Genomic DNA, 27,300 nt, shown 5'->3' with positions numbered 1-27,300 from the left:
TTATCTGTTATATACATGGCTTAATATTTGTGTGCAAGCTGGTATTTTTTAAGGTATTTTTCCTTGGAATGCAGTCCTGCCTGGAAGGTCTTTTCAAGTAAAATGTATGTATCAGTATTGGCTATCAAAAAGAAAAGATTGCTGGAAGGAATGGTACAGATGGATCTTTTCTGATGGATCCTATTTCTCTTTAAATGGTGCATCTCAATCATTGCAACCTGTTAGCCAAGCTCATTCATATTTATTTTATAAATGTTTCTCCTCTTTTGATGGCTTGTGGAAATGGGCGACATTAGATACTTAATGAAGCAGAATTTTTGAGATGGGAAATCCACACTTGTTCTCTCTTCTGAGAAATGAGGATTTTGAGCAGGAGCTAAAAAAGGCTGCAGCTGAAAAATAGTCTTCAAGAAGAGTTTTATAGTGGCTTTGGAATTGGTTGCTTCTAGCACATGAGCAAGCTCTAAGCATTTGAGCTGGGTGTTGGTGGAGGAACATCTCCATCTGTGGTTCACTAATTGCCTCATAATTGTGCAGGGATCAGGGTGCTTATTTCTCTGGCTCACCTTCATCATAAGGATGTCTAAGTTGGAGGTGACCTTCTCAGAAACATTTTGGGTTTGTTCTCTTTCTTTCCTTATATTTTTGGATTAATGGCATTATTCTGTGTTAATGAAGCAGCAGCCTTTGGGGATGTTCAGGGCATTGAGGTGCTGCAGGTGCACAGCCAAGGTTCTTTCCTTTTTATCTGTTTTTTTTTTATTTTTTTTGTTGTCAGGATGTTTCCTTAGTTCACATGAGGTGATTTTCTGTTCAGGTGCACCCCCTGGGTGAATTAATTAAAGCTTCTAATTGCACATATATTGATAGGGATGTATCTGGTGAGGTGGGCTGGTGGCTTTTGCCATGACAGCAGAGTTCTCTGAGTTGTGTTGTGCAGGCCGTGGCCCAAAACCCTTCACAAGGGCAGGGTTCAGTTGCCCTGCACAAGTTTGATTGTGGAGAAGTCTTTAATCTCATTTTCGCAGGCTCTGAAGTGCCTGTGGCTGCCCTTTTCCAGTTGGGATCCTGCTGAAGAGGATCCTTCCATGGAGGGGGAGCCCTCATTTCATCCCAGAGCTGTCTTAAGGCAAATCCTTGTTTTTTCACCCTGCATTTCTGCATGTGAAGCTCAGCAGAAGCAGGACTGGAGGAATGTAAAGCTGGGGCCTGGCTGCCTTGGGCTGCTGCACTTGCTGAGCCCTCAGCACTTCTCTTGCTGGTAACCTGGGTGAAAAGTAACAGAGAAGCCTGTTCTCCTGTAATTCTCATGTTCTAACAAAAAATGCTTCCAAAATGAGATTTTTGTGCCCTGTTACTGCAGAACACCATTCACAGCCAGCAACAGGTCACAGTGAGGGGAGAGAGGTGGAAGTGATTCACACCCACTGGTGGCCAGAGCTTCTCTGAACTCATGGAAAAACCTCCTTTTTTTTCTTCCTGCTGCTGTCTTGTTCTGGCCTTGCAATGGCTGCTCCTCTTTGGAGCATTGGAAGTGCTGAGCCCAGGAGAGGGAGAGCAGACCACGAGATGGCAGCAGCTGAAAGCAGAACCAAAGCTGACTATCTTTAGACACTTTATTTTGTAACTACTTCCCTCCTGGTTTATTTTTTTTATCCCTGCACTTGATTTTCTTCAGGAATGTAAATATTAGCAGAAAAACATGAGAGGAAATCCATCTAAAACCTTAACATTTGAATGGAGCAACCTTTCTTTCCAAATATTTTCAATCCTTGACCTTCTAAAGTAACTTTTAACCCATGGAATAGATTCCCTGCCAGTCTCTGTTATCTACATGGCTTAAGTTAACTGATGTCACCTTCTCCCTGCTATTTTCTAGGTTTTTAATTCCTTCCTGCAGCATTTCTCCTTCCTCATGCTGGATCCAAGGTTTTTCAGGTGTGGCTGTTCTGTGTTTTTGTGGATTGTACAGACTCTTTGTGCTGTGTTTTACACCCTCTACATCACAATTTATTGAGAGAAACATTCTTGGGACTCAGCACAGAGTAAGCTGAGATCACATAATTGATTAAAATGCACCAAGTGTGTGGAGTATAATTAAACTCTCTTGTAGCTGGGAGGTTTTTTAACCTTTAACACTAAGAAGGGAATCTGAGATCTGACGGTGGAGGTGGTGAGGTCCAGTTTGATCTAATCCAGATTCCCTCCAGCAGTATTGAGTTTCCACAGCTCACAGATGAGACTAAAACCCTGTAGAGATAAATCAGAGTGTTCTCCTGCTCTGCCTGCAAGGGATGTGGGTTCCTTCCCTGCCAGAACTTCACTGGGTGTGTGGGAGCTTCCTGGATGACCCTATGGAGGAAAATGATCTTCCTTTATATTTTTCCTACTAGCTAGCAAGCAGAATGTCTCTGAGCTGGTGTCCTGAGGAATGAGCCTGTTTAGAAACAAAAAAGAGCTTTTTGCCTCCTGGGCCTGTCCTCTGCAGGAGTTTTATCCTTCTCTTTCTATTAAAGCTGAGAAAAGAACTCCTTGCTGGGAAACTGGTGATCCCCTGAGTCCCAGAAGGACTTTGTGGGAGGCAGTCAGGGATGTGGGAATTGTCTTATCTAACACCACCTTCTCCCTGGACACAGGAGGTCGCTTGTTCCTCATGGGGACTCTCCCAGCCCTGTGCTTTCCCTCTGCAGCTGCTGTTTTCTTCTGGTGGGAGGAGTGAGCTGTCACTGCTGGATGAATTCATGATTCCTGCTCATGAGGGTTGTAAGGATTTGACAATCCACATCCCAGTGTGGAGCTGAATATTGCTGGGAGCTCTGCAGCATCTCATCAACCTGGGGCTGCTCCAGGATTCCCTTTCTGTCCTGTGGGCAAAAAAATATCCCTCTTCTTTTCAATCCAAGCACTGCAGATACAGGCTGGGTCTTGAAGTCTTCCAACCATGCCTGAATTGATCCTGTGTGTGGTTTAGGGTTTTTTATAATGTTTGTGCTGCAAGTAGAGATATTATTTCCTTCTGGGAGACACTTGATGGCATTTGTGGGTGGAATTTCTTTTTCCCAGTGATGGATACGTTGCAGTGAATGAGAACATTGCTTGGGGCTCTTGGGGAGTGGTGGTGGCTGCACTTTGGAGCTCTCTAATGGATGCTTGTGCTGTTTCCACGAGGCTGTCCAGAAGGAAAAGCAACACTTTTGGTAAACTCAGCAGCCAAAAGCAGCAGCAAACTGGCAGAGAGATGGGGAGAAGCTGTGGAGGAGCCTGTCTGAGCACTGGCTGTGTTCATGTGTGTGAGGTGCCAGAGACAGGAAATGTGGGGGATTGCCTGGCACTGCAGAAACCAGCTGTGTGTGTGGTAGCAGGCACAGCAAAGACTTAAATAGGGAGAGAGGGAGAGCTGCCACCTGTGACTGGTGGCACAGCTTCTGGTTTCCCACTCTGAGCCCCTTGTTGTGCTGCTGAAAGCAGCTTTGGCTTTGGAATGAGCTCCTGCAGGGGAATCTCACTCACTGAGCAGGTGTTTTCATCCTAAAGAGGTCTGAGGGAATTTCAGGCATGCATGTGGGACTTGGGTTTTTGTTTGGTTGGTGTGTGGTATGAAGGATACAGCTCTTGAGCATCTTCCCTCAAAGATGTGGGTTTTTTTCCCCTGTGTTTTCAGTGCTGGCAGAGAGGTGAGGAGTTTGGTAATTTGTGAATTTCCATGGCTCCAGAGTTTGTCTTCACAGATCCATCATTTATAAAGCTTAATTGACAAATTAATCTATCAGAGACTTGTCTCCTTCCAATTACAGCCACCAGTATGTGCCTAATTTCCAAAGTATTAGTCTTGCTGAACAGATCATTCCAGGATCTCTAACATCAATCAGTTTGCTGGGAATTTTGTTGACATGTGCCTACATGTTATTTTCCATTGGAACAGCCACTTCTAGCTATTGACAAATACCATTTGTCAGATAATGTTGTGGTTGTGATGTTTTGTAACTCTGCACCCCCCTTTTTAGGGCTCTGTAAGGAATTTGGTGTTTAGCTGGTCCTTTTTTCTCAGCTCAGATCAGAGACAGCCCGTTTGCCACTGGATGGTGCCAGCGAGAACCTCTGCAAGGAAAATTGCAAAAAATAAAGCAAAACCTTTCTGATGTGTCTGGTAGGTGCCTGATCCAGACTGGGATCACACCACAGTGATTTCTGGAAGGAGAACAGGGAGTTGCAGACCCTCTGTGTCTTCTCATGGAATTTAATTTCCTGCACTGAGGGCTCAGCTGTGCCAAGAAGCCCCTTGTGATGGAGCAGCTTCTTGCCCACCTACCACAAGAGTTTCAACAGCTGGGGGAAGCTTGTTTTCCTGTCTTACAGCTCACACATCCTGATTTTCGCAAGGATATGAGAGCAGGAGTGATGTTCCAGTCTGCCACAAAGTGCCATTTTTCTGCTGGGAAGTGCAGAAAAAAAAACCCCAACCCAGTTAGGGCAAGCACACCGTGGGAAGTATAACACTTAACTTGCATTGCATAAAAATTCAGCCCACTTGCAAAAAGCAAGCCAGGAGGTCTTCCCCACCCAGGCAGTTTTTGGGATGTGATCAGGAGCTGGGAATGTGTGAGTCTCCCAGAGCTTTAATTTATATCTGTACATATAAGCAAGCATTGACAGTGTGAGAGGCTCATGAGGGCTCTCTGACTTGCAGGGTTGAGCTATTTCATAGAATTATTGAATCACAGAAGGGTTTGGTTTGGGAGGGACCTTAATGCTCAATTTGTTCCATCCCCTGCCATGGTCAGGGACACCTTTCACTGTCCCATGTTGCTCCAAGCCCCATTCAGCACTTCCAGGGATGGGGCAGCCACAGCTTCTCTGGGCAACCTCAGGGTTTCACCACCCTCACAGGGAAGAATTACTTTTGTAAAGTAAGAAATATTAATGGTTCCTGGGCTAGGGAATGGTTCCTGTTCCTAGGGAAGCAAAGTAAGGAGGGCTTGGAGATGAAAGTGATGATGTGAACAGGATGAGGGGTCTTGTTCTCTGGAGAGCACCTGGTAGGGACATTCTGGGCACGCAGCATGCTCATAAAAATGAGTGGCCCTGTGAGACACCCATCCATGGCTGCTCTGCATCTCCCAGCTGGGAGCCTGTGCTTGATGGCACAGATGCACCCTGCCAGCTCAGAGTGCTCTCTGAAATGGCAGCACCTCAGAATCCTCTCCTGCAGCCTGGCTCCCTTGAGGGCAGGAGCCTCCAGCTGTGGAGGGAGCGCTGCCTTCCCTCAGCCATCTCTGAGCCCCTTCATTTTTCCTCTTTTTCTTCATTCCTGCTTCACTTTAGCAGCATGGCAAGCCAGAGGTTCCTGTTTCAAGCAGCAGAACATTGTATTTCATTAGCTCCATTACACACTTGGTTTAATTTCCAATTAGCTTGGGATGCTGGGGAAATAATCTGATTGCTTTGACTGGTTGGCGTTGTGGATGTGCCGAGCTTCCCTCCTGTCCCCCCAGCCCCTGCAAGGCTTTGCTGTGTGGGCTGCCAGGCAGACATGCAGGTTTTCAGCCACCCCCTTCCCTCCCTGGTGCTGTTTGGTACCATTTGCTGTGAGCTGAAGGTTTGAGCTGCCAGAAGGAATCACTTGGAAATCACAGTGCTCCTACCTCTGCAGCTTCCCCGGAGGTCGGCTCTGGTCTGCCTGGCTGCAGAGGGAGTTTGTCTGGAGGTGGATTTAAAATTGTTGGGTTCTTCTTAAAGCTGTGATGTGGATTTAAGTGTAGAGGTTTTGGCTTGGTTTCTTTTTTTATTTTTATTTTTAGTTTTTAATAAGAGCCTGGGAGATTTTGGTTATCCTCATCCCAATCACGCTTCTCCAAGAACCTAAATGCGTTGGGTAATTCCAATAAATTCCTCCAAATTTTTCAATAAATTTTCTCCAATAAATTCCTCCAAAATTGTCAATAAATGCCAATCAATTTCCTTCAATAAATTCCTCCAAATTTGACAAAATTCCCCCAGCCAAAAGGAGGTTTATTGTCATTCAGCTCATCCCATGCTCCAAAGGGATGTTGCTGTGGCTGCATTTGAATAATGTCATTGTGTACCCAGGGTAAACTGATTTACATCAGCAAGCCAGGGACCTGTTATTGTTATTAATTATTATTAATTCTTCAATCTGCTCTGCATTTTTATTTTCTGGGGGATTTTTAGGCAGATCATCATTTGGTAGCTCTTAGCTTAAAGTTGGTATTCCTAATTGCGAGTCAATTGAGGCATTTTCCAGTGGAGTTAACTTGGAATTTTAAAAGCTTTTTCTGTTCATTAGCTGTTTATGCTCACATTTCTGTGGCTACTGTTGACTTCTGGGTTTTTTATTATTTTTGAGAACTCAAGACTACACCAGCTGTTAGTTTTATGTACTTTAAGTCTGCTTCTTCCAGTCTATGGGATAAAGTATACAAGTGGTTGGTTTCTCATCGAAATAAACATGGGGCATGTTTTGAAAAGCAAAGAATACTTTGCTAAAGAAACTCAGGGGTTTTTGCAGTCAGCCTGTGAAACTTGTCTAGTTCCTTGGTCCTATGCCATTTGTAAAGCTTTATCTTACTTTTATGTCCCTCAGCAATTCTACAGTTTTTTATTTTAAAGAGAAAATTACTTCTTGTAACTGATCACTTTGTTCTTGCTGTTTAATGTAGTTGGGCTTCCTGGTTTTGTACTGCTGTGTTAAGGAAGAAGTGTTAACCCAGCTGAAGACTTAAGGTTCAGCTTTGATGTTGCAGATTTTTTTTTTTTAATTTTTGGCCAAAAAACATCTTTTAAAATATTTCCAGTGGCACTTCCATGAGTGCCAAAGCACCCAGTGGATTAGCAGGTGATGCAGCACCAGAATTGGTATTGAGTTCTTGGTTCTTTGTGGACTTTTTGCCATACCTGGGTGAGAACTGTTAGTGGGGGATGCTTCAGTCCTTGACCTGAGCTCTGACTCGGTGGGAGCAGCTGGCAGAGCAGGAGCTGTGTGCTGGAACTGTGCCCTGTGTTCCTGTGGCTGCCTGAGGCAGTGGCAGTGCCAGGGAAGAGGTGAGGCTGTGTGCTGCAGCCAGTGTTTGTGTTGGGCTGCTTCCTGAGAGCTGTTTGCCTTTCAGCTCTGCTGGGGCTGTGTGAAAAGCCTTGAAGATGCTGATTGTTGTTGTTGGCATAGCACAACACCAGAACACATCAATATGTTCAGTGCAAATAGCCAGCAAGTCCTTTTTTTAATAAATATTGTTTAAAGTTTGCATTTTTTTCCCCACCCTTTCCCTTATCCCCTTTACTTCAATTATCTCCTTGTCACTGGTGCTGAGGTGGGAGGTGAGGACCAGCTTTAATTGTGGGCTGTAGATTGTAGATCCCAGCTCCTCTGGCAGGACTGAGCTGCCACCAGAACCCCTCCCAGTCCTTTTTCTGACACTCAAGGAGACCACAGCCCATGTCCCCAAGTCCATCTGGCCTTTTGCCACTTCCTCGTGGATGCTTTCAATGGAGTTATGAGTGGATTGTCACCTGCTGTCCCATCCTCAGCTCTGAGCTGGACACTTGCATTTTTTGCTGACAGGGACCCAAAAAGATGCTGAGAGCAAAATCTCATTCACAGTTTGGTCTCTGGGTTGGAGCTGCTGCTCTTCACCCATGGGAGCAGCATTTCTGTGCATCCATGGCAAACACAGGGAGAGACTCCATGGAGCAAGGAAGGAAATAGAAGCACAGGGTTTAGGATATCCTGGAAGTGCCCAAAAACATCTAAATATGGCACCTAGGGACATGATTCAGTGGTGGCCTTGGCAGTGCTGGGTTAATGGTAGAATTAAATTATTTTGGAGTTCTTCTCCAGTCTCAGTTCTATTCTAAAATTCTCTATTAGTTACTAATTTATTAATTACTGCCTGGCAGTGTGAGTGCAGTTGCCAGAGCTCCTGTCCCTCTCTGACTGACAGGTCCCTTTCTCTGATGCTTTGGCTATGTAAATTTTTCTGTCAATTCAAAATTTTTTCTCCAAAATACTGTCATTTTATAAGTACTTTTTCATAAGGGTTTTCAACTTTCAAGTGTTTTTTGTCGTTTGTCTTCACTGGTAACTTCAAAAATACAATGATAATAAAAATTTTTTACTTCAGTTTTATGCTGTGTCACATTAACCATTCAGGAATTAGGCAAATTAAATAATGAGGAGGATAAGCAGCCTATCTTAATAAGTTCCTTGTTAAAACAGTACAAGAAGACAGCAGCACTGATTGCTAATGATTTTGGTGACAGAAGGCTCATTCAACTAATGAAATTCATAAAATCTTGGATCAGAATCCTATCTCTGACCTCTAGGTGTGAAATGCAGAACAATCAACATTACTATGCCTGTGCAATGACGTTGGAATATATTGGTTTAATGGCAAGCAGGGATGGGAACAAAGCAGGGAAAGTTCTGGTTGTGCTGTTCTTGTTTTCATTGTACTGCATCAAAAGCATCTTTAGCCATCCAGGCAATCAGATGATTTTAGATAAGATGTTTCTTTGCCTTAATCTCATAGAAAATAACACCATAAATCTTCATTGGAGCAGATATTTGCTGGGAGTTGGGCTGGACATGATGTACATTGTAAAATGTCCTGAAATTACCTTTTCATGGGGGATTTCAGTTTTCTGTGTCAAACTCATCTTAAATCCCTTTTCATGTTAGTTAAACAAATAAGATTTTAGTCTCATCTGCAAATTTTCTATTTTGTCTCTATATTCTGCAGTTCTATTAAAAACAAACCTTCCCATGGAGTCTGTTGAATTTGAGTATGGAATTAGAAATTAAAAATTAGAAATTCCATTAGTGTGGAATTTATGCTGCACTCCCACTTCTGTTTGTGTCAATCTGGACCCTGGACCTCCTCTCTGTGCTTCATTTCATCTGTGCTTAGACAAGAGAAGACCTTATACAGTCCTAAATTCAGCAGGAATATTTTCAGGGATGAGTTGTGCTGGAGTGATTGCTTTACCATGGCTCCATAAAGCAAAAGGATGTTCTGGGGACTGAAAATTGAAATATGGCTTATTAAAAATTTAGCAGGAGTTGCCCATTTTAGAGAAATGGTTTGTTTGCTCTCAAACTGTGTGACCTGCCAGTGCTGCTGCAGAGCCGGAGGCTGCCAAGCACCTGCCAGCTCATTTCTGGATCACTGCTAAGCCATGTGCCATGGAGAAAATGGGCAAGAGGCACACATTCCTGAATAAATAGGGCAGCTGGAGGTTTGGGCACCCTGACTGCAAAGCTGAGCATCCCCTGGAGCTGGGGGAGGGTGTGGAGCCTGCGGGGTGCTGCTGTTCCCTGTGGGTGCCACAAAGTCTCTCGTGATGTCCTTGTCCTGGGTTCCTGTTGCTCCCAGTGGAGCTTTGGGCTCTGCAGGTTGTGCTGCATCCCAGAAGGCTCAGCTAGCTGCTGTGGCAGCTGATGGAGCTCCAGTTTGTCCCCTGTGTGTCCCCAACCCTGTCTCAATCCTGCCCAGCCCCTCCTGCTCTGCTAACAAGGAGCTCTTCTCCCCGCAGGTGGTGGCGAACGCCGTGGCCGCCCTGTCAGAGATCAGTGAGTCCCACCCCAACAGCAACCTGCTGGATCTGAACCCTCAGAACATCAACAAGCTGCTGACTGCCTTAAATGAGTGCACAGAGTGGGGGCAGATCTTCATCCTGGACTGCCTGTCCAACTACAACCCCAAGGATGACCGGGAAGCTCAGAGGTGCGGTGGCTTTTGGGGGCTGCTGGGGGTGGTACAGCTCTGAAAGGTAACAGGGCACTGTGGCAGCACAAATAAGACCTGATAAACTAGATTTAAAAGCAAAACTACTTTTGCTAGCTGGGCTGATGCTGGAAACCTGCTCCTTCCTTCTGCAGAGTCATTTTCTCTGTTTATCTTTTTGTATATTATTTTCTGTTTAAAAGGCTGGTTCTTGTGGGGACTGGCACTACTAAGAAGGGATCAGCCCAAGACCAAACCTGTAACAGTGGAAGCACTGTTTGGAGGATTTTCTGCCTTAAAGCAGAGCTTTCCTATTTGGTTTTGCTGCTTTGAGAGGCAACAGACCTTTACATGTTTGTGAGTTTCCAAAGTACTGCAGCTCTGGAATATTTTCCAACTGAAAACTAGTCTGTGATATGATAAAGTGAAAATAAAGGTAAGAAATTATCTTCCTTATTGTTCCAAATTCACCTTTGTGCTTTTACCTTTAACTGCACTGACTAAACCTAAATAGAAAGACTTTAGAGTTTGGGTAGTGGGCTGTTAGTTTGTGCACTTCAAGCCTCTCCCTCATCTGTCTCCAGAATCACAAAAAGCCAGATTGTGTTCCCAAGAAAACAAGGATTCAGCCAGAAAAGTAACTTGGAACAGGGAGACTCTGAGATGATGTATTTAATGCAGCTGATGTGGGGATGGAGGGGGAGGAAGGATCACAAGCCCACGTACAAAATCCTGGCCAGACCAGTTGGAATTTGATGGGTTTCTTCATTGACTCTTTTTTTTGATGCACTGTTTCTAAGAAGCCTCCCAGTAGTCTTGCTGGGTTTTTTTTTCCCCTTTGTGTTCTGTTTCTGTGCCAGAATCAGCTCTTAATGAGTGCTAGAAACCTGCAGAGCTCTCCAGGGTGTGAGCTTGGTGTTATCCCAGCTCTGTCAGAGGAACCAGTGCTCTGAGCACCTGTGAACATGTCCCAGTTCCTCTGAAGAGTGATTTATCCTTTTGCTCCTTTGTGTGGAGTTGATTTCCTGGAGTCAGACAGCACTGGGAGAGCCACCCTCCTTTCCAGCAAAATATCACTCCCCTGTGCATGGGGAAACTGAGGCACAGAGAGAGGAAACAGCTGGGACATGCAGGTGACCTTGGGCAGAGGCAGCTGGGGGTGCCCCAAACCTGATTTGGATTTCTCTGCTCCTCACTGAGCTGTGCTGCTTCCCTTCCAGCATGGCTGAAAGCAGATCTTGCAGGGAAGGAAACTTCAGGAGGCACAGATGGGAATGAGTTTGTTCTGGGTTAGCAACATGCAGGAGGGAGTGGGAAGAAACTTGACAGATGCTTTAAGAAAGACCATATGAACCCAAACTTCCTTTCTTTCTGGGATGGGCTGTTTAGGATGCAGTTTGATTACAGGATCCATTATGGCAAGTGGGATTTGGGAGGATATTTAGGTCACTCTTTTCTTGTGTATTCAGAGGAACAGAAATCTTTTTCTGTTGAAATGACAGCAACCCCCCAAGCAAGCCAGAAGCGTGTATCACTTCTGAATGGTTATATGGAGGCTAAAGTGTTTTTCCAGTAGCTGTTTTTGTTAAAGTTATGTTTGTAAGTGACAGACAAGATCACACAAATAGAAAATACCACCAGGAAAAAGCAGGAAGTATGGAATTGTTCCTGAGCTGACTGTGGCAGGAGAGAAACCTGAAGCTGTCAGAGAAGTCCCTGTTTGTTTCCTGCTGCATTCAGGAAAACAGGACTTTGCCCATTCATCGTGAACAAAACCAAATCCAAGCAGTGTCTGAGAAGCAATGTGCCATCTCCTAAATTCAGATTTGAAATATTTGGCACCGTGAAATCCATTTGAACCCTTTTTTGTGCCTCTGTCCCCAGCATCTGTGAGCGGGTCACCCCCCGGCTGTCTCACGCCAACTCAGCAGTGGTGCTGTCAGCAGTGAAGGTCCTGATGAAGTTCTTGGAGCTCCTTCCCAAGGACTCTGATTATTACAACATGCTGCTGAAGAAACTTGCCCCTCCTCTGGTGACCCTGCTGTCTGGAGAGCCTGAAGTTCAGTATGTTGCCCTGAGGAACATCAACTTGATTGTGCAGAAGAGGTAAAAGCTCAGGGGGTTTAATTCCTGTGTTGTCAAAGGCCATCTGGTTATCTCAGATCTCCAGATACTGCCACATGCACAGAATTTCTTTTAATCCAGGCTCAGATCCCTTGAGAGCCAGGTTAAACACTCTCATGACTCTGGCAGCCTGAACTGATTTCCTTTACAGCATGCTTGGAAGGAATACCAGTTTCATGCAGTATTTCTTTACCTGCCTCTCTTCACCTTCTCTTTATGAGCACTCAGAATTGGCCTCTATAAATCAAAATGGCAAACAGGAACAGTTCACAGTGACCTGCAGGATCTCAGTGTGCCTGTGTTACTCTGCTCAGCACAGAGCCACCAGGCTGGTGACATGCTGGTGCACAATGGATTGGGCTTTTTCCCACCACTTTGCTCCCATGTTCATGTTTTATTGCTGCTGATCCTTGCTGGAAAGGTGAGATAGCTTGGATAGCTCTTTGTGCTGATATTAGGGCAGAGTTACTGTGCACTGGCATCTTGAAGTGAAAGTGGAAATGAATTTGTAGGTTTTGCATTAAGATAAGGATGCTGTTCTTTCACTGAAAATATTGTTGTTCACTGCCTGTAGTGGTTGGTTCAGCAGCTCAAATAGAGGAAGCAGAGATGTGGCTGTAGAAAGACTTGAATTATGCATTTTTGTATCTAAATAATCTTTTTGACCAGACTTCTTTCTTTGAATTCATGTTTGCACATCCTAGGCATAAAATCAGAGTCAGAGAATGGTTTGGCTTGGAAGGGACCTTAAAGATCATCAAATTCCAGTTTCCTCTGCAGGTTTCACATTCCAAATTACTGAGAGCCATGTCCAGCCTGGTCTTGACCATTTCCAGGGATGGGGAGTCCATGGCCTCCCTGGTCAACCAGGGCAAAATGGCACCATCCTGTTTCTCAGTGGATATTTGGGGAGATTTCTAAAGAAAAGATGCCTGTTGTTAAAACAGTTTGGATTTTTTACCACTCTTGAGTGACAACATTATGTTCCCTGCAGGCCTGAAATCCTGAAGCAGGAGATCAAAGTGTTCTTTGTGAAGTACAACGACCCCATCTATGTCAAACTGGAGAAACTGGACATCATGATCCGCCTGGCCTCGCAAGCAAACATTGCCCAGGTCAGCTGGGGCACTCCTGCTGTGCTCTGGGAGGGGAAATCCCTGCCCTGCTCCTTGTGTGAGGGTGTTTGCAGCTGTCTCTGGAGTCAGCATCACTGTTAGGCATCACTGTGCCTGGTGGAGTGCTCTGTGAGTTCTCCAATGGTTGGTGGTGGAGTTTCCCCCAGAATTTAAATGTTAATAGCGTGGCATGGATGCGTCGTGACCGTGAGGTGGATCTTGTTTCACTGATGACAATTCCAGGAGGAGAACTCGTGGATCCTGTCAAATGAGTCACTGCCAGTGCTGAGGTTGGAATGAGAGCCTTGTTTCAAGTGAGAGGGGTGTGCCTGTAAGGGAGGCATTCAGAAAGGCCAAACATTATTGAAGTGTGAATTTCAAGTTAGTGAAATTGTTATAATGCTTGCACAGGCACTCTTCAGAGCTAAAAAAAAAATTCCTGCTTTTGCTTAACTTGCTTCCAGAATGGGAATAGCACAAAGCTGAAGCTGAACTGAATTGAGATTCGCTTTGCAGTGTAGATTCTTCTTGTATTTGATATTGGTTTAATGGAGGAAGTGCACCCCTGGCCATGAGGCCTAACACTAATGCAGAATGATTAATGCCTCTGGTCAGTGCTATTATTGTCCTATCCTAATTGTCACAGAACAATTTCATTTCATGTGACATTTTGAAGCAGCTCCTTCAGCTCTCTCCTGATGGTTTTTGGAACTGAGCAAGGTAATTCAGGCCCTTTTTGTGCCGGGGGCATGGAAAATATTTTAAAAATCAGTTTCTATGTGAACATATTCAGAATTTTCTCTTTACTGTTGGTAGGCTCCACACACCAATTTGAATTTATAATGTTCCAATAATATGGGCTGTTTGCATGAAAGCCAGTGGTGTCTGGAGGGCAGTCTGAGATCTGCAGACTAATGAATGAATCTCTTCAGCTTCTGAGGAGGCATTCATAAAACAGCACAAGCTTTAGCAGGAATATGTCCTGGAATGAGACCTGGGAGCAGCTTCCACCCACATCTTCCTGTGATTCTTGGGGAGATTCTCCATCCCTGTGCCCATCCTGGACCAGGGCACCAGGATGGTTCCAGCCTTGGGCAGTGTTTGGGAAGCATCAGCTGCTAAAGGCCGGTGCTCCAAGTGCTGTGCACTGTAGATCATCCAAGGAAATAATAAAACTTCAAAACACAGATGTCCTGTCTCCTCCTTGCAGATTTATCTGTCTGCAGTCTGGCCCTTCATGGCCTCTTTATCTTGTCATTCTTCTGAGCAATTTGCTTGGATGAGAGATTTTTCAAAGGACTGTCTGGCTTTGTGCTGCTGCCCTCTCCCTCACCATCTATTTGTGACATCACGATTAAATCCCTGATGTCATGTTTGGCATGAGAAACTGAAATAAATTGAGCTTTTGAGGGAATATAAATTACATATGGTCTTTTCTTGAAATAATTTTTTTGTAAGCTAAGTGATTTAAGACAAAGCTTTTTAGTTAAATGTCTGTATGATCCCAGCAGATCCTGGGCTTAGCCCTTCATCGGTTTCCATTAGCAAAAACACTGAGACAAAACAATAAATCTTAGTTTTACAAGGGGAAGTATCTTCATGCCGTTATTAATCTGTGTATAGATGTTCTAGGGTGTCCTCAGATCTCCTCTGCATCTTCTGTCTGGATTCACCAGGGATCCAAAGGTTCATCTCAGCACACAGAAATGGTTGTTGCTGGGAGCTTTGCACGCAGCAGCTGTATTTTCAGTGTAGGAAGGAGTAGAAACCTTTAAGTTTGGTAGAGCTGATTTTTCCTCAGCTCTTGTTTTAGGGGGATTGAAAATAATCAAGACCAGGGGACTTTTTGACTTTGTGCAGCCTACACAAGTGTAACCCGCACCCGTTTGGATTAGACACCAGTATACCAAACCAGTGGCTGGATGTGTGTGGTAGCTGTGAAAAGGATATCCTGCTCGTCCTCTGTGCCCAGGCAGCGTCACCTGTGAGGGTGGGCTGCTCTCTGAGTGTCCCCAGGGGCTGACAGTGCTGTGGTGTCCCCACAGGTCCTGGCAGAGCTGAAGGAATACGCCACCGAGGTGGACGTGGACTTTGTGCGCAAGGCCGTGCGCGCCATCGGCCGCTGTGCCATCAAGGTGGAGGCAAGTATCTCACCCTGGGGCTTCTCTCTGGTTCCCTGTCTTCAGAAGCAATGCTGGGCTTTGCCACCTCATTTCCATGCTGCTATAATTGCAGTGGTGGCCCTCAAGTGGCCTGGATACATGGTGGTTATGGGCAGAGCAGCACTGAGCAGGGTGTGAGCCGTGAGGATGTCGTGGGAGGGTGGGTGCTCCTCTCATCCTGCAGGCAGAGCAAGGCAGGTCATTCACCCTTGATGGAATATTTTACTGTATTTGCTTTAGTGGAACAATGACCATTATCCATCCAAATCCTTTAATAGCTGTGAGCTGACCTTTTGAAGCGGGAAGAAGAAGATATTGTATAGAGAAACTCAGAATTATGAAGCATTTTGTGTCATCCCTCCCCTCCATTTCAGAAGAACAGAACACAGAGAATTGCAGAGATTTGGGGCACTTAAATGCAATTTATACAAACAGAGTGACTCTACTTACATAAATCCATCCCTATAACTTGTAAACTTCATTTGGAGTGTGCTCTTTTACCTCAATGCTTATGCAAACAAATTCCCAGGAACCTCTGCAGTTTTCCAAAACAAGTCTGAAATGTCCTCTGCCTGTGGAACATCCACCTAAGTGCTCATAATAGAATATTATTTTTTTAGTGATGTGTCTGTTAATTTCACTGTAAGTGAATCTGAAATGCCTGTCAGGAGCTCAGAAATCCTGTGAAGAGGGGGAAGATTTGTGCTGTGGCGTTGGTACTTTTCAGTAAACTGATGACTGAGTGCAAAATGTCACATAAAGTGCTCTAATTTCAGCTGAGCTCATTTAGCTTTTGCTCAAGTGTGTTCCCATGAGCATTGCCTGACAGCAGATTTAAATAATAACCTAATCATGCCTGGCTTAGTGTGGTGTCAGTGCACAGGATTCTCTTGTTTCAGCTAAACTGCTGCAAGCCTGTGCACAGAGGACACCAACTTCTGTCCTCTGGGGAGAATTAACTGCCCCTTTGTGCAGCTCTCTCCTCCTTCCTTCATCTCTCAAAGGTTTGTCGCTGCCAGGGGCTTTCTTTGAAGCATGGCCCCATGGAGCAGGGGCTGCTGCTTCTATTTTATGTCTGCACTTCAAAATACCAGAGCACTCCTTCCATGCTGCATCCAGGCAGGAGCCACAGCAGTGACTGTAGGAAACCCCCCTGAGCATGGAGAAGGGCTGCAGAGAAGTTTAAAAGGAGCTGGTGATAGCGCTTTTTGTAGCAGTGCTGTGCTGGCAGGGTGGGAATTTGTTTTAGTTCTCAGCAGGGACTTTCTCACTAGGATTTGGCCCTGTGCCTGTCCTAGTTGCAGGGAGGGTGGTGTATTCCTGCAGCATCAAGGTGGTTTTAGAAGTTTTTACTCTTTCCTGCCCTCATCCCCCACATTTATCCCCATTCCTGATACCACAACAGTCAAATTTGATAAGCAAAGGACTAGTAATAATGTCCCAGTGACCCTATAATTGTAATTGTGCCTCTCCATTGGCCATTTTAACCTTGATTTTTGGCACTGCTGCTGCTAAGGATGAGGTCTGTTTCCTGCTCTGACAAGAACCAGATTTAAAGAGATACATGGAACAACTCATGACAGTTATTCCTCATCTCTAGGTTAATCCCTGTCCCCAGTGCATCTGTGTTTACTAGAGGCTGTTTACACTGTGAATTATGACTAATGGGAGAGCATCCTCACAGCCATCAGTGTCCAAGTTCCCAAAGCTCAGAAATCTGATTTTTGACAGAGGACACAGCCAGTGGGAGCTGTTGATGAATGAGGATTCACAGAGCACCTCAGCTCTGCCTTTAGGGATCCTATCTTTTGTCTAATTGTCACTCCTAGGAGAGTGAGACAGAAATAAATGTGTCTGCTGAGAGGTGCTCCACAAAGCAAATGTGGTGTTCCCTTTGCTCCTGGTGCTGGTTTGGGATATGGAACCAACACCCACAATGAATAACAAGATTTTGCCCAGGCTTGAGCAGTCACATTGTTTTGGGGGATATCAGAACATTTTGCATGGATATTGCTGGATTATTGCTAGCTGAGCTCAGAGTTAGCTTGGGTTTATCTACAGCAAACTCTGGTGTAGCTACACTTGTCTGCCTTGTGAATTGGTTTGCTCCAGTGGCAGCATCACAAGAAACCATCATTCCATGCTTTGGTTTTAAGGAAAACAAGCACCACTCCCATGGGAAAAGGAAATGAAGTGGATGCAGTAAAGATAGGGGTTCCTCTGGAGCAAAGGAGAAGCAGAAGGAGCCATCTTTCAGGGATATTTGTCTCATTTCCAAGAGATTCTGCCAGCAGCCTGGTTCTTAGAAATCATTGAGGCTTATGGCTGAGTGTGATATGTGCTACTTCAATAATCTTGTGGGCTTTCATTTGGTTCCTGCAGAAAAACAAAGCAATTTTGACATTGGTTGCTTGTCCTTCCTCACTCCAACTTGAAAGCTGTTTGAGTTGGGGCATCCTTTCATCAGTTTGCAGAGCTCTGCTGTCCCCAAGGATGTCCACCTTCAAAAAGCTGTGTGTTTACAAGGGATGGGGTGAGCTGAGATGGATTTTGTTAGAGGGACTGCTCTTCTGGGCATGTGCCCACCACTGCTCACTTTCCAAGGGGCTCTTTGGCTAAAAATCATTGCTGTGTATTTCAGAGTGGATGTTGTGCTTTTCCTGGAAAAAAATCATGCTTCAAAGCATCTAAAGAAAAGAAAACTAAACTTTAATTTGCTTTTCCTTGAATTGTACAGCTCTTAAAGCTCTGTTAGTTGTAGGCTCTGACAGGACTGCAGTGCTTGTTGCCAGCAGTGACTGGTGCTGTAGATTCTGCTGTAGAAACATCCAGGATGGGTCAATCAAAGATCCACCTGCTGCATTCCACAGCAGCAGATAACCATTGTTTACATGTTGTTCCTGAGGCTTCTCAGCTTCTCAGAAGGAAAAATCCTAAGGAAAGGATTTTTTATAAAAGTTGTCTGCGACCATCCTGGCTATGGAGTGTCCAAGTTCCTGGGTCAGAAGACACAGGAAATAACAAAGTTCCTGTGTGAGGAGAATCTGGGATGTTTTTTGAGAAGGCATTAATTATAAGTGCTCTTGACATGAATTTGGGTAGAACAGCAGAAGCTTTGGATGACTGGTGCAAGGAGGACTAGAGAACAGGCATCTTTCAGAAGATGTGTAGATGGATGTGGCACAGATTTACCCCATCAGGTCACTTGGTAAAATATCAGATGGAAGTTACTGAGATGAAGAGGTGAAATTTGAAGTTCTGAAGCATCTCTCTTGCAAGGACTTTGGGCAGGGCTCCCACTGTGAGCCAGGTCAGCGTGTGGAGCCAGGTCTATGGTCAGTCCCCATGAACTGGAAGTGTCTTCCAGGTCACAGCCTCAAATCCCTTCTGGAGCAGAAGGATCAGTGCAGGACATGGTCAGGTTGCCATTCAGTGCCCCTGAAGTGCCACAGTACCCATAAAGCTGAGCTAAGCAGGGAGAGGTATCATAAAAGAATATTACAGCAATCACCCATTTTTATGTGATGCCTCTCTGACACCAATTGTATTGGATTTTTCTTCTGTTTGCTGTGAATTTCAGGGGAGAGTTTTATGACTTACTGCCAGTTTGCAAAGGCAGAGCAAGTGCTGGTTTGTGTTGATCCTGCCTTGGCTGATCCTCATGTCAGCCTGTTTGTGCTGACAGCCCTGTGTGAGGTACCCAGGAGGGCAGGAAGCTGCCAGAAGGTTTTAGTCTCTGACCCAAATTCCTGAGGTTTGTCCTTGAGATTTTTGCCCATTCTCAAAGAGCTGATTCCTGTGACTAAAATGCCATTTCACTCCTCCTCCTCCTGCCCAGCCTTTAAGTGCTCTGTAAGTTGAGGGAGCTGTTAACTCACTGGAATTGAAAAATCCACCTACATTGCTGTTGTTTGTGCCCCACAGTGTTTGTCTCCAGCCTGAATCCTTTATGAGTGTTCTGAAGGCAGTGTTGGGAGCAGTCTGCTTCTCACATTAATCACCAGCTGTGTAATGAGGCTTCATGTGTGCTCTGCTAATAACCAAATCACTGCCCTTATTTGAGTTGGAGTTAGTTGCTCCTGTGATGTCCTGTCTCACTGTGCTGTTTGGGAATAGACCTCTGTGAGTTATCTGCCTCTGTCTCCACTCCTGGTTCCTGGAGCATGACAGTGTCCAGTCCTTGTTATCTTGCAGTGCCTGTGAATTGAACTAATTTATTGACAGCTGCATTAGGAGCAGCTGAATTTCTATTTTTAGCTGTTCATTTTACATGTTGTTAGTGACCTCACCCCAAAAATACTGAGCCTGTTGCTGCTGGTTTTGACAACACTGCTTTTTCTGCCTTCTGGCTTTGCTAGAAGCTTTCTTGCAGTCCCTGTCAGAACTTTCCCAGCTCTGATTGCCTGGCATGGGAATCAGAGAGTTCATTCAGTGGCCTGTACCAGCCCCAGGGTGGTACAAAGAGCAGTGTAGGTGATGTTTCCAAGCTCTCTTGTGTGGTGACCCAACTTTCTGCTGGCATAATTACTTCTCTGACTTTCTAGAGGAGCTGGAGCCAGCTGGTGTCCCCACTGTAACAACCTTTTGTTCCCCTGTAGCTCATTTCTGGGCAGAGTTTGCAGCTCTTGTCCTCTGTGCCTTTTCTTATACACACACCACATTCCTCAGTGAGTGCTGTGGGAGCAGGAGTGTTTCTTCAGCTATTTAAATTGTGTTTTTCTGCTGTCTCCAGCAATCTGCAGAGCGCTGTGTGAGCACCCTGCTGGACCTCATCCAGACCAAGGTGAACTACGTGGTGCAGGAGGCCATCGTGGTCATCAGGGACATCTTCCGCAAGTACCCCAACAAGTAGGTGGAAACTTCCTCAGGGTTTTCTGGAAGCTCTTGGCTGCCATCATCAGAATAGAGCAGCTCTCAGCTCAGCAGGGCTCTGGAGCAAAGGTGGAAGCAGTGATCCCACTCCTGGTTTGGTGGGAGGCTCTAGGTGAGGTGTCAGCCTGGCTTGTTGTTAGTTGGAATTGAAAGGTTTTCCTTCCCCACCACTCCGTATTGAAGGCTGGATCAAAAGCCAGTAAAGCTCTTGCAGGGAATGGCAGAAGGAAAATTTGGCCAGGTTTACAGCATCAGGGTGTCCTGGTTTTAATCTCCTCTAGAAATCCATGAAGTGTACAAGTGTCCTTGTCACAGTGGTCACGAGGGTTGCAGGATGAAGAGAGAGACGAGAATGTTGACCTCATGTTCAGAAGGCTTGATTTATTATTTTATGATATATATTGCATTATGACTATACTAAAAAGAATAGAAAGAAAAGTTCTCAGAAGGCTAGCTAAGCTAAGAATAGAAAAGAATGAATAACAAAGGTCTGTGTCTCAGCAGAGAGTGAGACCCAGCCCTGCTGTGAGTGGTCAGTAAATCCAAACATCCACCCAAGACCAATCACGGATCCACCTGATGCATTCCACAGCAGCAATAATCATTGTTTACATTTTGTTGCTGAGGCCACAGCTTCTCAGAAAAGGAAAAAATCCTAAAGAAAAGATTTTAATGAAAAGATGTCTGTGACATGTCCTCACAGGGCTGTCAAAGTTCATGGCTCCCGTGGTCCCGGATCCAGTCAGGTGGTGCTGAATAAAGCTGTGGCTTTATTTCTGGCTTTTCCCACTAAGTGTTCCCTCTGGCTTGGGCAGAACTCAGCTTCCCTTGGTTCTGCAGAGAGATTTTGTCTCCTCAGCCACAGAACTGCAGCAATGCTTTTTCAGCAGAGACTTCATGATCACCTAAAAAATAATATGGGACATCTGCAGGTTTCCCTGACAATTTCTGCTGTCAGCCTCAGAAATTCCCTGCTTGTGGGGATACCCAGACATGGGAATAGGGGAAGCTAAATTAATGTGGGATATTATCTGGTTTACAATAAAGCCTTGGGGGGATGCAATACCCAGTTTAGAGCTGCCAGGCTGGAGCCTCCAGCAAGGCTGCAGGATCTGATTCAGACTCATGGTTTGAACTGTTGGATCAAATATTCCCATTAGCAAACAGAACAGAAGGCAGCTTTATCTTGAACTCCACATCTGGGTGGTCTTGCTGATGGATTAAACTGCAGAGATCCTGTGAGATCTTTGGAGGGAAAAAAAAAGATGAATGAAAATGCTGCTTGTTGTGTAGAAACACAAGGCATGACTTCAGTGCAGGATTCTCTGCAGAATGGTGTGGGCAGAAATGGAGTGAAACAAGTCCAGTTCACCCCAGTAATCCACCTGTACTGTGACAAACCAGGTATGAGAGCATCATTGCCACTCTGTGTGAGAACCTGGATTCCCTGGATGAGCCAGATGCCAGAGCTGCCATGATCTGGATCGTGGGTGAATATGCTGAAAGAATTGACAATGCAGATGAGCTCCTGGAGAGTTTCCTGGAGGGTTTCCATGATGAAAGCACTCAGGTAAAGTTGCAGTGTGCATTTTATCTGCAGTGTGTTTATGGGATGGACAGTAAATGTTATTGCAGTGGGCAGACAATACCTGTCAATAAAAGCTTCAATATTGGGCTATACTAAAACTCCTGGGAATCTGCAGTTTTGCTTTGTTGTTTGTGTCTCCAAAAATTCCCATCTTGGAAGCACAAGAGGGGGTTCCAGAGGTTGCATTTTTCTTGGGGGGATGGCTGTACTGGGGGTATGACACAAACCTCAGCCTGCTGCTCAGGGACTTCTCTGTGAAAGTGTTTTGCAACAGGCAAGGGTTTGAATCTCATTATACTGGGTTTCACTGGCACAGAGCAGTGTCATGCTGTGAGGAAACTGAAGCCATGTTTAATATCAGTAAAGGAATTTCTAATCTCTCCTGTGCCCCTCTCTCTTAGGTGCAGCTCACTCTGCTGACTGCAATAGTGAAGCTGTTCTTGAAAAAGCCTTCTGAGACACAGGAGCTGGTCCAGCAGGTCCTCAGCCTGGCCACACAGGTAAGCCAAGGTACCCAGTGACCCAGAGGCCTGCAGACACTCTGCTGCCCTGCTGTGTGATGTCTCCCAGCTGCCAGGCCAGGCAGCTTTGCAAGAAATCCCCCCAAGAAATATTCAACCTCTAGATCAGATTCAAGGGTGTTCCCTTCTCTCCCAAAGAGACACTATTTGAAAGCTGCTCTGTGCCTGTTACCATCTGGAATCTGCTTTCTCCTTCTTAGCTGTTGCTTTATCTGAATTCCTTCCCCATTCTCTCACTAAATGGAAAGTCAGGGACAGTGTAGAATTATCAAGAAACCAAAATTCTTTCTCCTTGAAGGTGGCTTGCAGTGAAACATCTGGAGCTATAACAGAGGCAGACAGCCTGGCAAAGACTTTGTTCTGAGAACAGCAAACTTTAAGCAGTGCTATGAAAAAGAAAGAACTGATTTTTGGGGTTTTTGCCTTTGTACTTGGATGCTGTCAGCCAATGTGGCAGCTTTGCTGGAGGCTGTAGCAGTGGGTTAAGATCATGGATTCATTATGCATGAGATGCTGAGTTATGAGCTCAGATCACTGCAGGCAAGGCTGGGCTTGAGCTGGCAGACACAACTGCTGTAGTTCCAGAGGACAGAGGTGATGTCCTGGTGCCAGGGGTGGGTAAGAGCTCAGCTGATCTTCCTGCACTCCTTGGCTGCAATGATTGGGATAAAGTGCCCAAAAAAACCAGCTCCTCTCCAGACCTGCTGTGTCAAGTGATAAAAATAGTCTGCCAGCTGAATGGGCTGTGATTGTTTCTGAGCAGAAAACCTGGAGTCAATCATCAGCTGCCCTTTTTGATCCTCTTTGCTGCAAGAAATCATTGCTGTGGATTTGCTGCACTTAAAACTTTTATTCATTCCTTTGGGGAGTTGCATTGGTCAGCAGCAACAAACCCATGACCTGATTTTCTTGCTTCAAAACCTGCTGTTAGGCAGGATCTGAGCTGCTCTTCAGAGAGGAGTGGGCCAAGGGCAGGCTGTAGCATTTTCCTGAGCCAACAGAAGAAAGGTACTAAGTGCTAAAACCCACTGTGCTGACTCACAGAACATTTAATGGCACCCTCAGAATCTAACAGGCGTCTGGGTTTGTTTCTCTGTTTGTCACCAATGTTGATTCAGTCTGGCTTTTTGTATTTTTTATGAATAATAAGTCAATGTAGGATAACTGGCTGTGAAACATTGAAAAACCTTATGCTTCAAGGTCTGATTTCTAGGTAGAGGTGGTGTTTTTCACTTGAGTGGGAGAGTAATTACATGTGTGTTTCTTTCCCCAGCTTAGGTATTGTTGCACTTTGAGTGTCTCAGGGCTTGTCTGCACAGCAGACTGCAGGTGTGACTGTAGCAGGAGCCAGCTCTGGTAAAAATAGCAGTGGAGCAGCTGGGGCTGGCAGAAACACAGGAATTGAGGTCTCAGACCTCTGCATCCCCATTGCTGATGCATGGGTGGGGAGCTGAGCTAGCCAGGGTTCATTGTGTCGCTCCACAGGTGTGCATGCAGACCCTGGAAAGGGGGGAATTTTGAGAGATTTAAGCCTCTTTTTGCAGTAGGTTTACCAGTTTCCAATGTGTTTTTTTGGCTGTGAGAAGAAACAGTCAGCCTTGACTCTGTAGGTGCCTGCAAGTAGGAGAGTGTAGCCTTTCATGTGTGCCCTTGCAGAAACCCTGCCTGATCCTGAGTGCACAGTCTGGGAGGGATTGTTAAAGTGTAAAGAGTCCACAATTCTCCCATCAAACACAACCAGCTCTGCAGAGATAATGTGTGAGACAACAGAGAGATTAATTTAGGTCCTTACAAAATGAGCTGAGCTCAGTCTCATTCCAAGAAGAGGTTTGAGAATGTCTTGAGGCAGATGGCAGATGCAGATTCTAACAGGGCAGCAGTGAGAGCACAGAAGAGAAAAAGAAATGCCGAGGAAAGACTAGTGAGGTGTACAATATTTTGCTGGAATTTTATCAGGGGAAAAAACCTCTAACATTTCTGCTGAAATGAAGATTAAAAACCTGAGCTCTTGTTTCCATGAACAGTTCACTACAACATAAAACCACAGCACCTCCCTCTCCCTAGAACATGATCAGCAAACCATCCCCACTCACTTTGCTGCTCTGGGCAGAGCTGCTCAAAGAGGAGAGAAATAATTAGCACTTCATGCAGAGGCAAAAGTATCTGCAATAAAACAAGGGTATTATTGACAGCTGGAGAACTGATGAAGTACCCTAAGTGTGTATCATTAGCATCTCTCCATACTTCATTAGATAACTAAAAGGCAGGATAAATTAAGATCTCTTTTGCTATAAAGAATATGGCTTATTAAGATGTGGTTCTGCAGCATCTTTTTTGTCCAGCAGTGCCTTGGGTAAGTCATGTTTCCAGGAATCTTGGATCATTATGCATTGTTGAGTGTCTGCTCTTAGTCATTGTCATTGTCACTCTTTTCTGTGGATTTCTCCTAATACTTAGTGGCAGGAAAGTTTGGAAGGAGTTGGCAGCTCTGTGGTTTGGGGCAATTGTGGGGTGTAAATCCTGTAAATTTTGTGTAAATTTCTCCTCCCTGACCAGCTGAGCAGGAAGCCAGGCATCAATGCTTTGGTTCTTGTTTTTAATTTTAAGATGTTCATCTCAACAAGCAGTTTGTAACATCATGTTGAAATTGGTGGCTGTGGCTGCTGGCTGGTTGGGGATTTTTAATCCAGAAGAATGAAGTGATTACAGGCATGAGTTGATTTGAGACCTGTGAGTGATGCATTGCTCTGTCTCAGGATTCTGACAACCCCGACCTGCGGGATCGCGGCTACATCTACTGGCGCCTCCTTTCCACGGATCCAGTCACTGCCAAGGAAGTGGTGCTCTCAGAAAAGCCCCTGATTTCTGAGGAGACTGATCTCATTGAGCCAACCCTGCTGGATGAGCTGATCTGCCACATTGGGTCTCTGGCTTCTGTGTACCACAAGCCACCCAACGCTTTCGTGGAGGGCAGCCACGGCATCCACCGCAAGCACCTGCCCATCCACCATGGCAGGTGAGCTCTGGCAGCCTGGGGATCATGGGTTGGGTGGTTTCTTTCTAGCAAACACTCCAAAAGATGCCAAGATCTTTTAGAAGATCCTAGAGGGGTTTTGTTGATAGTTTGCAGGTCGTTCAAGGGGCTGTTTCATTGCAGAATGGAATCCTGTGTGATGCTGTTCACAGGAGTCTTATGTTGAGGGAAGAGACGAGGATCTGACTCCATGTTTCAGAGAACTTGATTTATTATTTTATGATATATATTACATTAAAACCATATTAAAAGAATACAAGAAAAGAATTTCATCAGAAGGCTGGCTAAGCTAAGAATAGAAAGGAATGAGTAACAAAGGTTTGTGGCTTGGACAGAGAGCTGAGCTAGCTGGGCTGTGAGTGGCCATTAATTACAAACAACTCTGAGACCAATCACAGATGCACCTGTTGCATTCCACAGCAGCAGATAATCAATGTTTACATTTTGTTCCTGAGGCCTCTCAGCTTCTCAGGAGGAAAAAATCTTAAGGAAAGGATTTTTAATAAAACTTATCTATGGCCATCCTGGCTATGGGGTGTCCAAGTTCCTGGGTTAGGAGACACAGGAAGTAACAAAGTTCCTGTGTGAGGAGAAGCTGGGATGTTTTTTGAGAAGACATTAATTATAAGTGCTCTTGACATGAATTTGGGTAGAACAGCAGAAGCTTTGGATGACTGGAGCAAAGAGGACTAGAGTGAGAGCAGGCATCTTTCAGAAGAAGATTTTGTAGGAGCTTTGCTTCAGCAACAGCTCAGCTTTATGAGCCTCTCTCCTGGAATGCAGCATCACTTTCCTGGAACAGGAATTACGGAGATCTTTCACTGCTGCAACATGAAATGGAGCAGGATTGGTAAAACTTCCTTTCTCACTTGGAGCCTGTAAAGCAAGGGAAGTGCAAAAGCCATCTAAGCCTGTTAGAGCTCCAAAAAAGATGAGTAATGACTGACATGGTCTGTCTGACCTTTGTGAGGTGGGGGAAATGCTTTGGCTCCCTGCCTGGTGCTTCAGTGCCTCCCTGGGATCACAGTTCTGGCAGCAGGTTAGTTCTGCAAGAGCAGCAGTGCCTCATTCCCTCAGTCCCATGGTGCTGCTGGGCCTGTTCCCATGGTCCCTCATTCAGGTGAACACTCTGCTATTTGCACTAATGGTATTAATTATAAAAATGAGTGTATTTTGCAGCAAGAGGCAGGGTAGCCAGGCTTACCTCTTAATAATATTCCCAAAGTGACATTTGGAGTGCTATTTTTGCTGTTGCACTGATAAATCAGTGTGCGATGCTGCTTCTTTTCTATTTTCTGACACCACTTCTCTGCTATTCTTAGCAACTCAAGCTATTTCTGTGGTGGCTGGCTTTGGGAAGCTGAGTTGTTTTCTCCCTGCCTGAAATCAAGTCTGGCTGCACTGACCTAGAATCAGCAAGTACAAATGTACCAGTTGGGCAGGAAAAGCAGTAGCCACTTTCCTACCTCTCCTAATCAAAGATTTGACTCAGAATGAGCTGGTTTTTGGTGTTACCAGCCTTCCTGTTCCAGTTCACTACAACAAATACCATTTTAGGGGATTTAGCTCAGAGAATTCAGCTTTTTGAAGGAGCAGTTTATCATCTCCTTGCATGTAGTGTCTCTGTGCTGGACTCTCATTGCTCGTGCTCAGTCTGCTGACCTTAACTATTTTCTGATTTTGGCAAAAACCATTGCTTAAAAAAACCTCAAAAAACAAACCCTCAGGCCTCAGTCAGCAGTGCAAGCTGGGGAAAGGTCTGAGGGATGCTCAGCAGAGCGTGCTGCACACTGATCATGCTGATGCAGTGATAAATTTAAAAATGAGTGGGGTTAGTTAATGGCACACCAGGCTTCTCTGGTGGGAGCTCACCTCAGGAGGCCCCAATATTGGGGTTTTCTGCATCAGTTTAAGGCAAGTTAAGGGTGCCCAGTGAAAGATAATTCCAAACAGTGAGCGAGGTGATTTTCTGTACAGCTCCTGCACTCCAGTGACCATTCTGGTGGCTGATCCTTGGGTAGAGACTGATGGGAATGGGCAGATTTCCACAGTAAATATGGTTTAAGAGGGTCAAGACAGCACTGCCTTCAGTGGTGCTTCCCTGGGTAAAAACCCAGAGGAGTTTTGGTTGGCAGAACACCCTGCAT

General features: G+C 45.2%; 1 protein-coding gene across 4 annotated transcripts in view; it reads left to right on the top strand.

Annotated features, from left to right (window-relative positions):
* Positions 1–27,300, top strand: part of AP2B1 (adaptor related protein complex 2 subunit beta 1) — an 82,276-nt gene that overhangs the window by 13,856 nt on the left and 41,120 nt on the right. For all 4 annotated transcript variants that reach the window (XM_063174101.1, XM_063174098.1, XM_063174099.1 and 1 more), the window contains exons 6-13: positions 9,547–9,737; positions 11,622–11,843; positions 12,856–12,976; positions 15,022–15,117; positions 19,871–19,986; positions 21,415–21,580; positions 22,000–22,098; positions 24,876–25,135. In XM_063174101.1, the coding sequence (XP_063030171.1) occupies positions 9,547–9,737; positions 11,622–11,843; positions 12,856–12,976; positions 15,022–15,117; positions 19,871–19,986; positions 21,415–21,580; positions 22,000–22,098; positions 24,876–25,135 (1,271 nt within the window). The remainder of the gene's footprint in view (positions 1–9,546; positions 9,738–11,621; positions 11,844–12,855; positions 12,977–15,021; positions 15,118–19,870; positions 19,987–21,414; positions 21,581–21,999; positions 22,099–24,875; positions 25,136–27,300) is intronic.

The sequence above is a fragment of the Melospiza melodia genome, chromosome 21 (assembly GCF_035770615.1).
Source record: "Melospiza melodia melodia isolate bMelMel2 chromosome 21, bMelMel2.pri, whole genome shotgun sequence".
In the NCBI taxonomy this organism is placed as follows: Eukaryota; Metazoa; Chordata; class Aves; order Passeriformes; family Passerellidae; genus Melospiza; species Melospiza melodia.
This window is presented reverse-complemented; position numbering and strand designations above follow the sequence as displayed.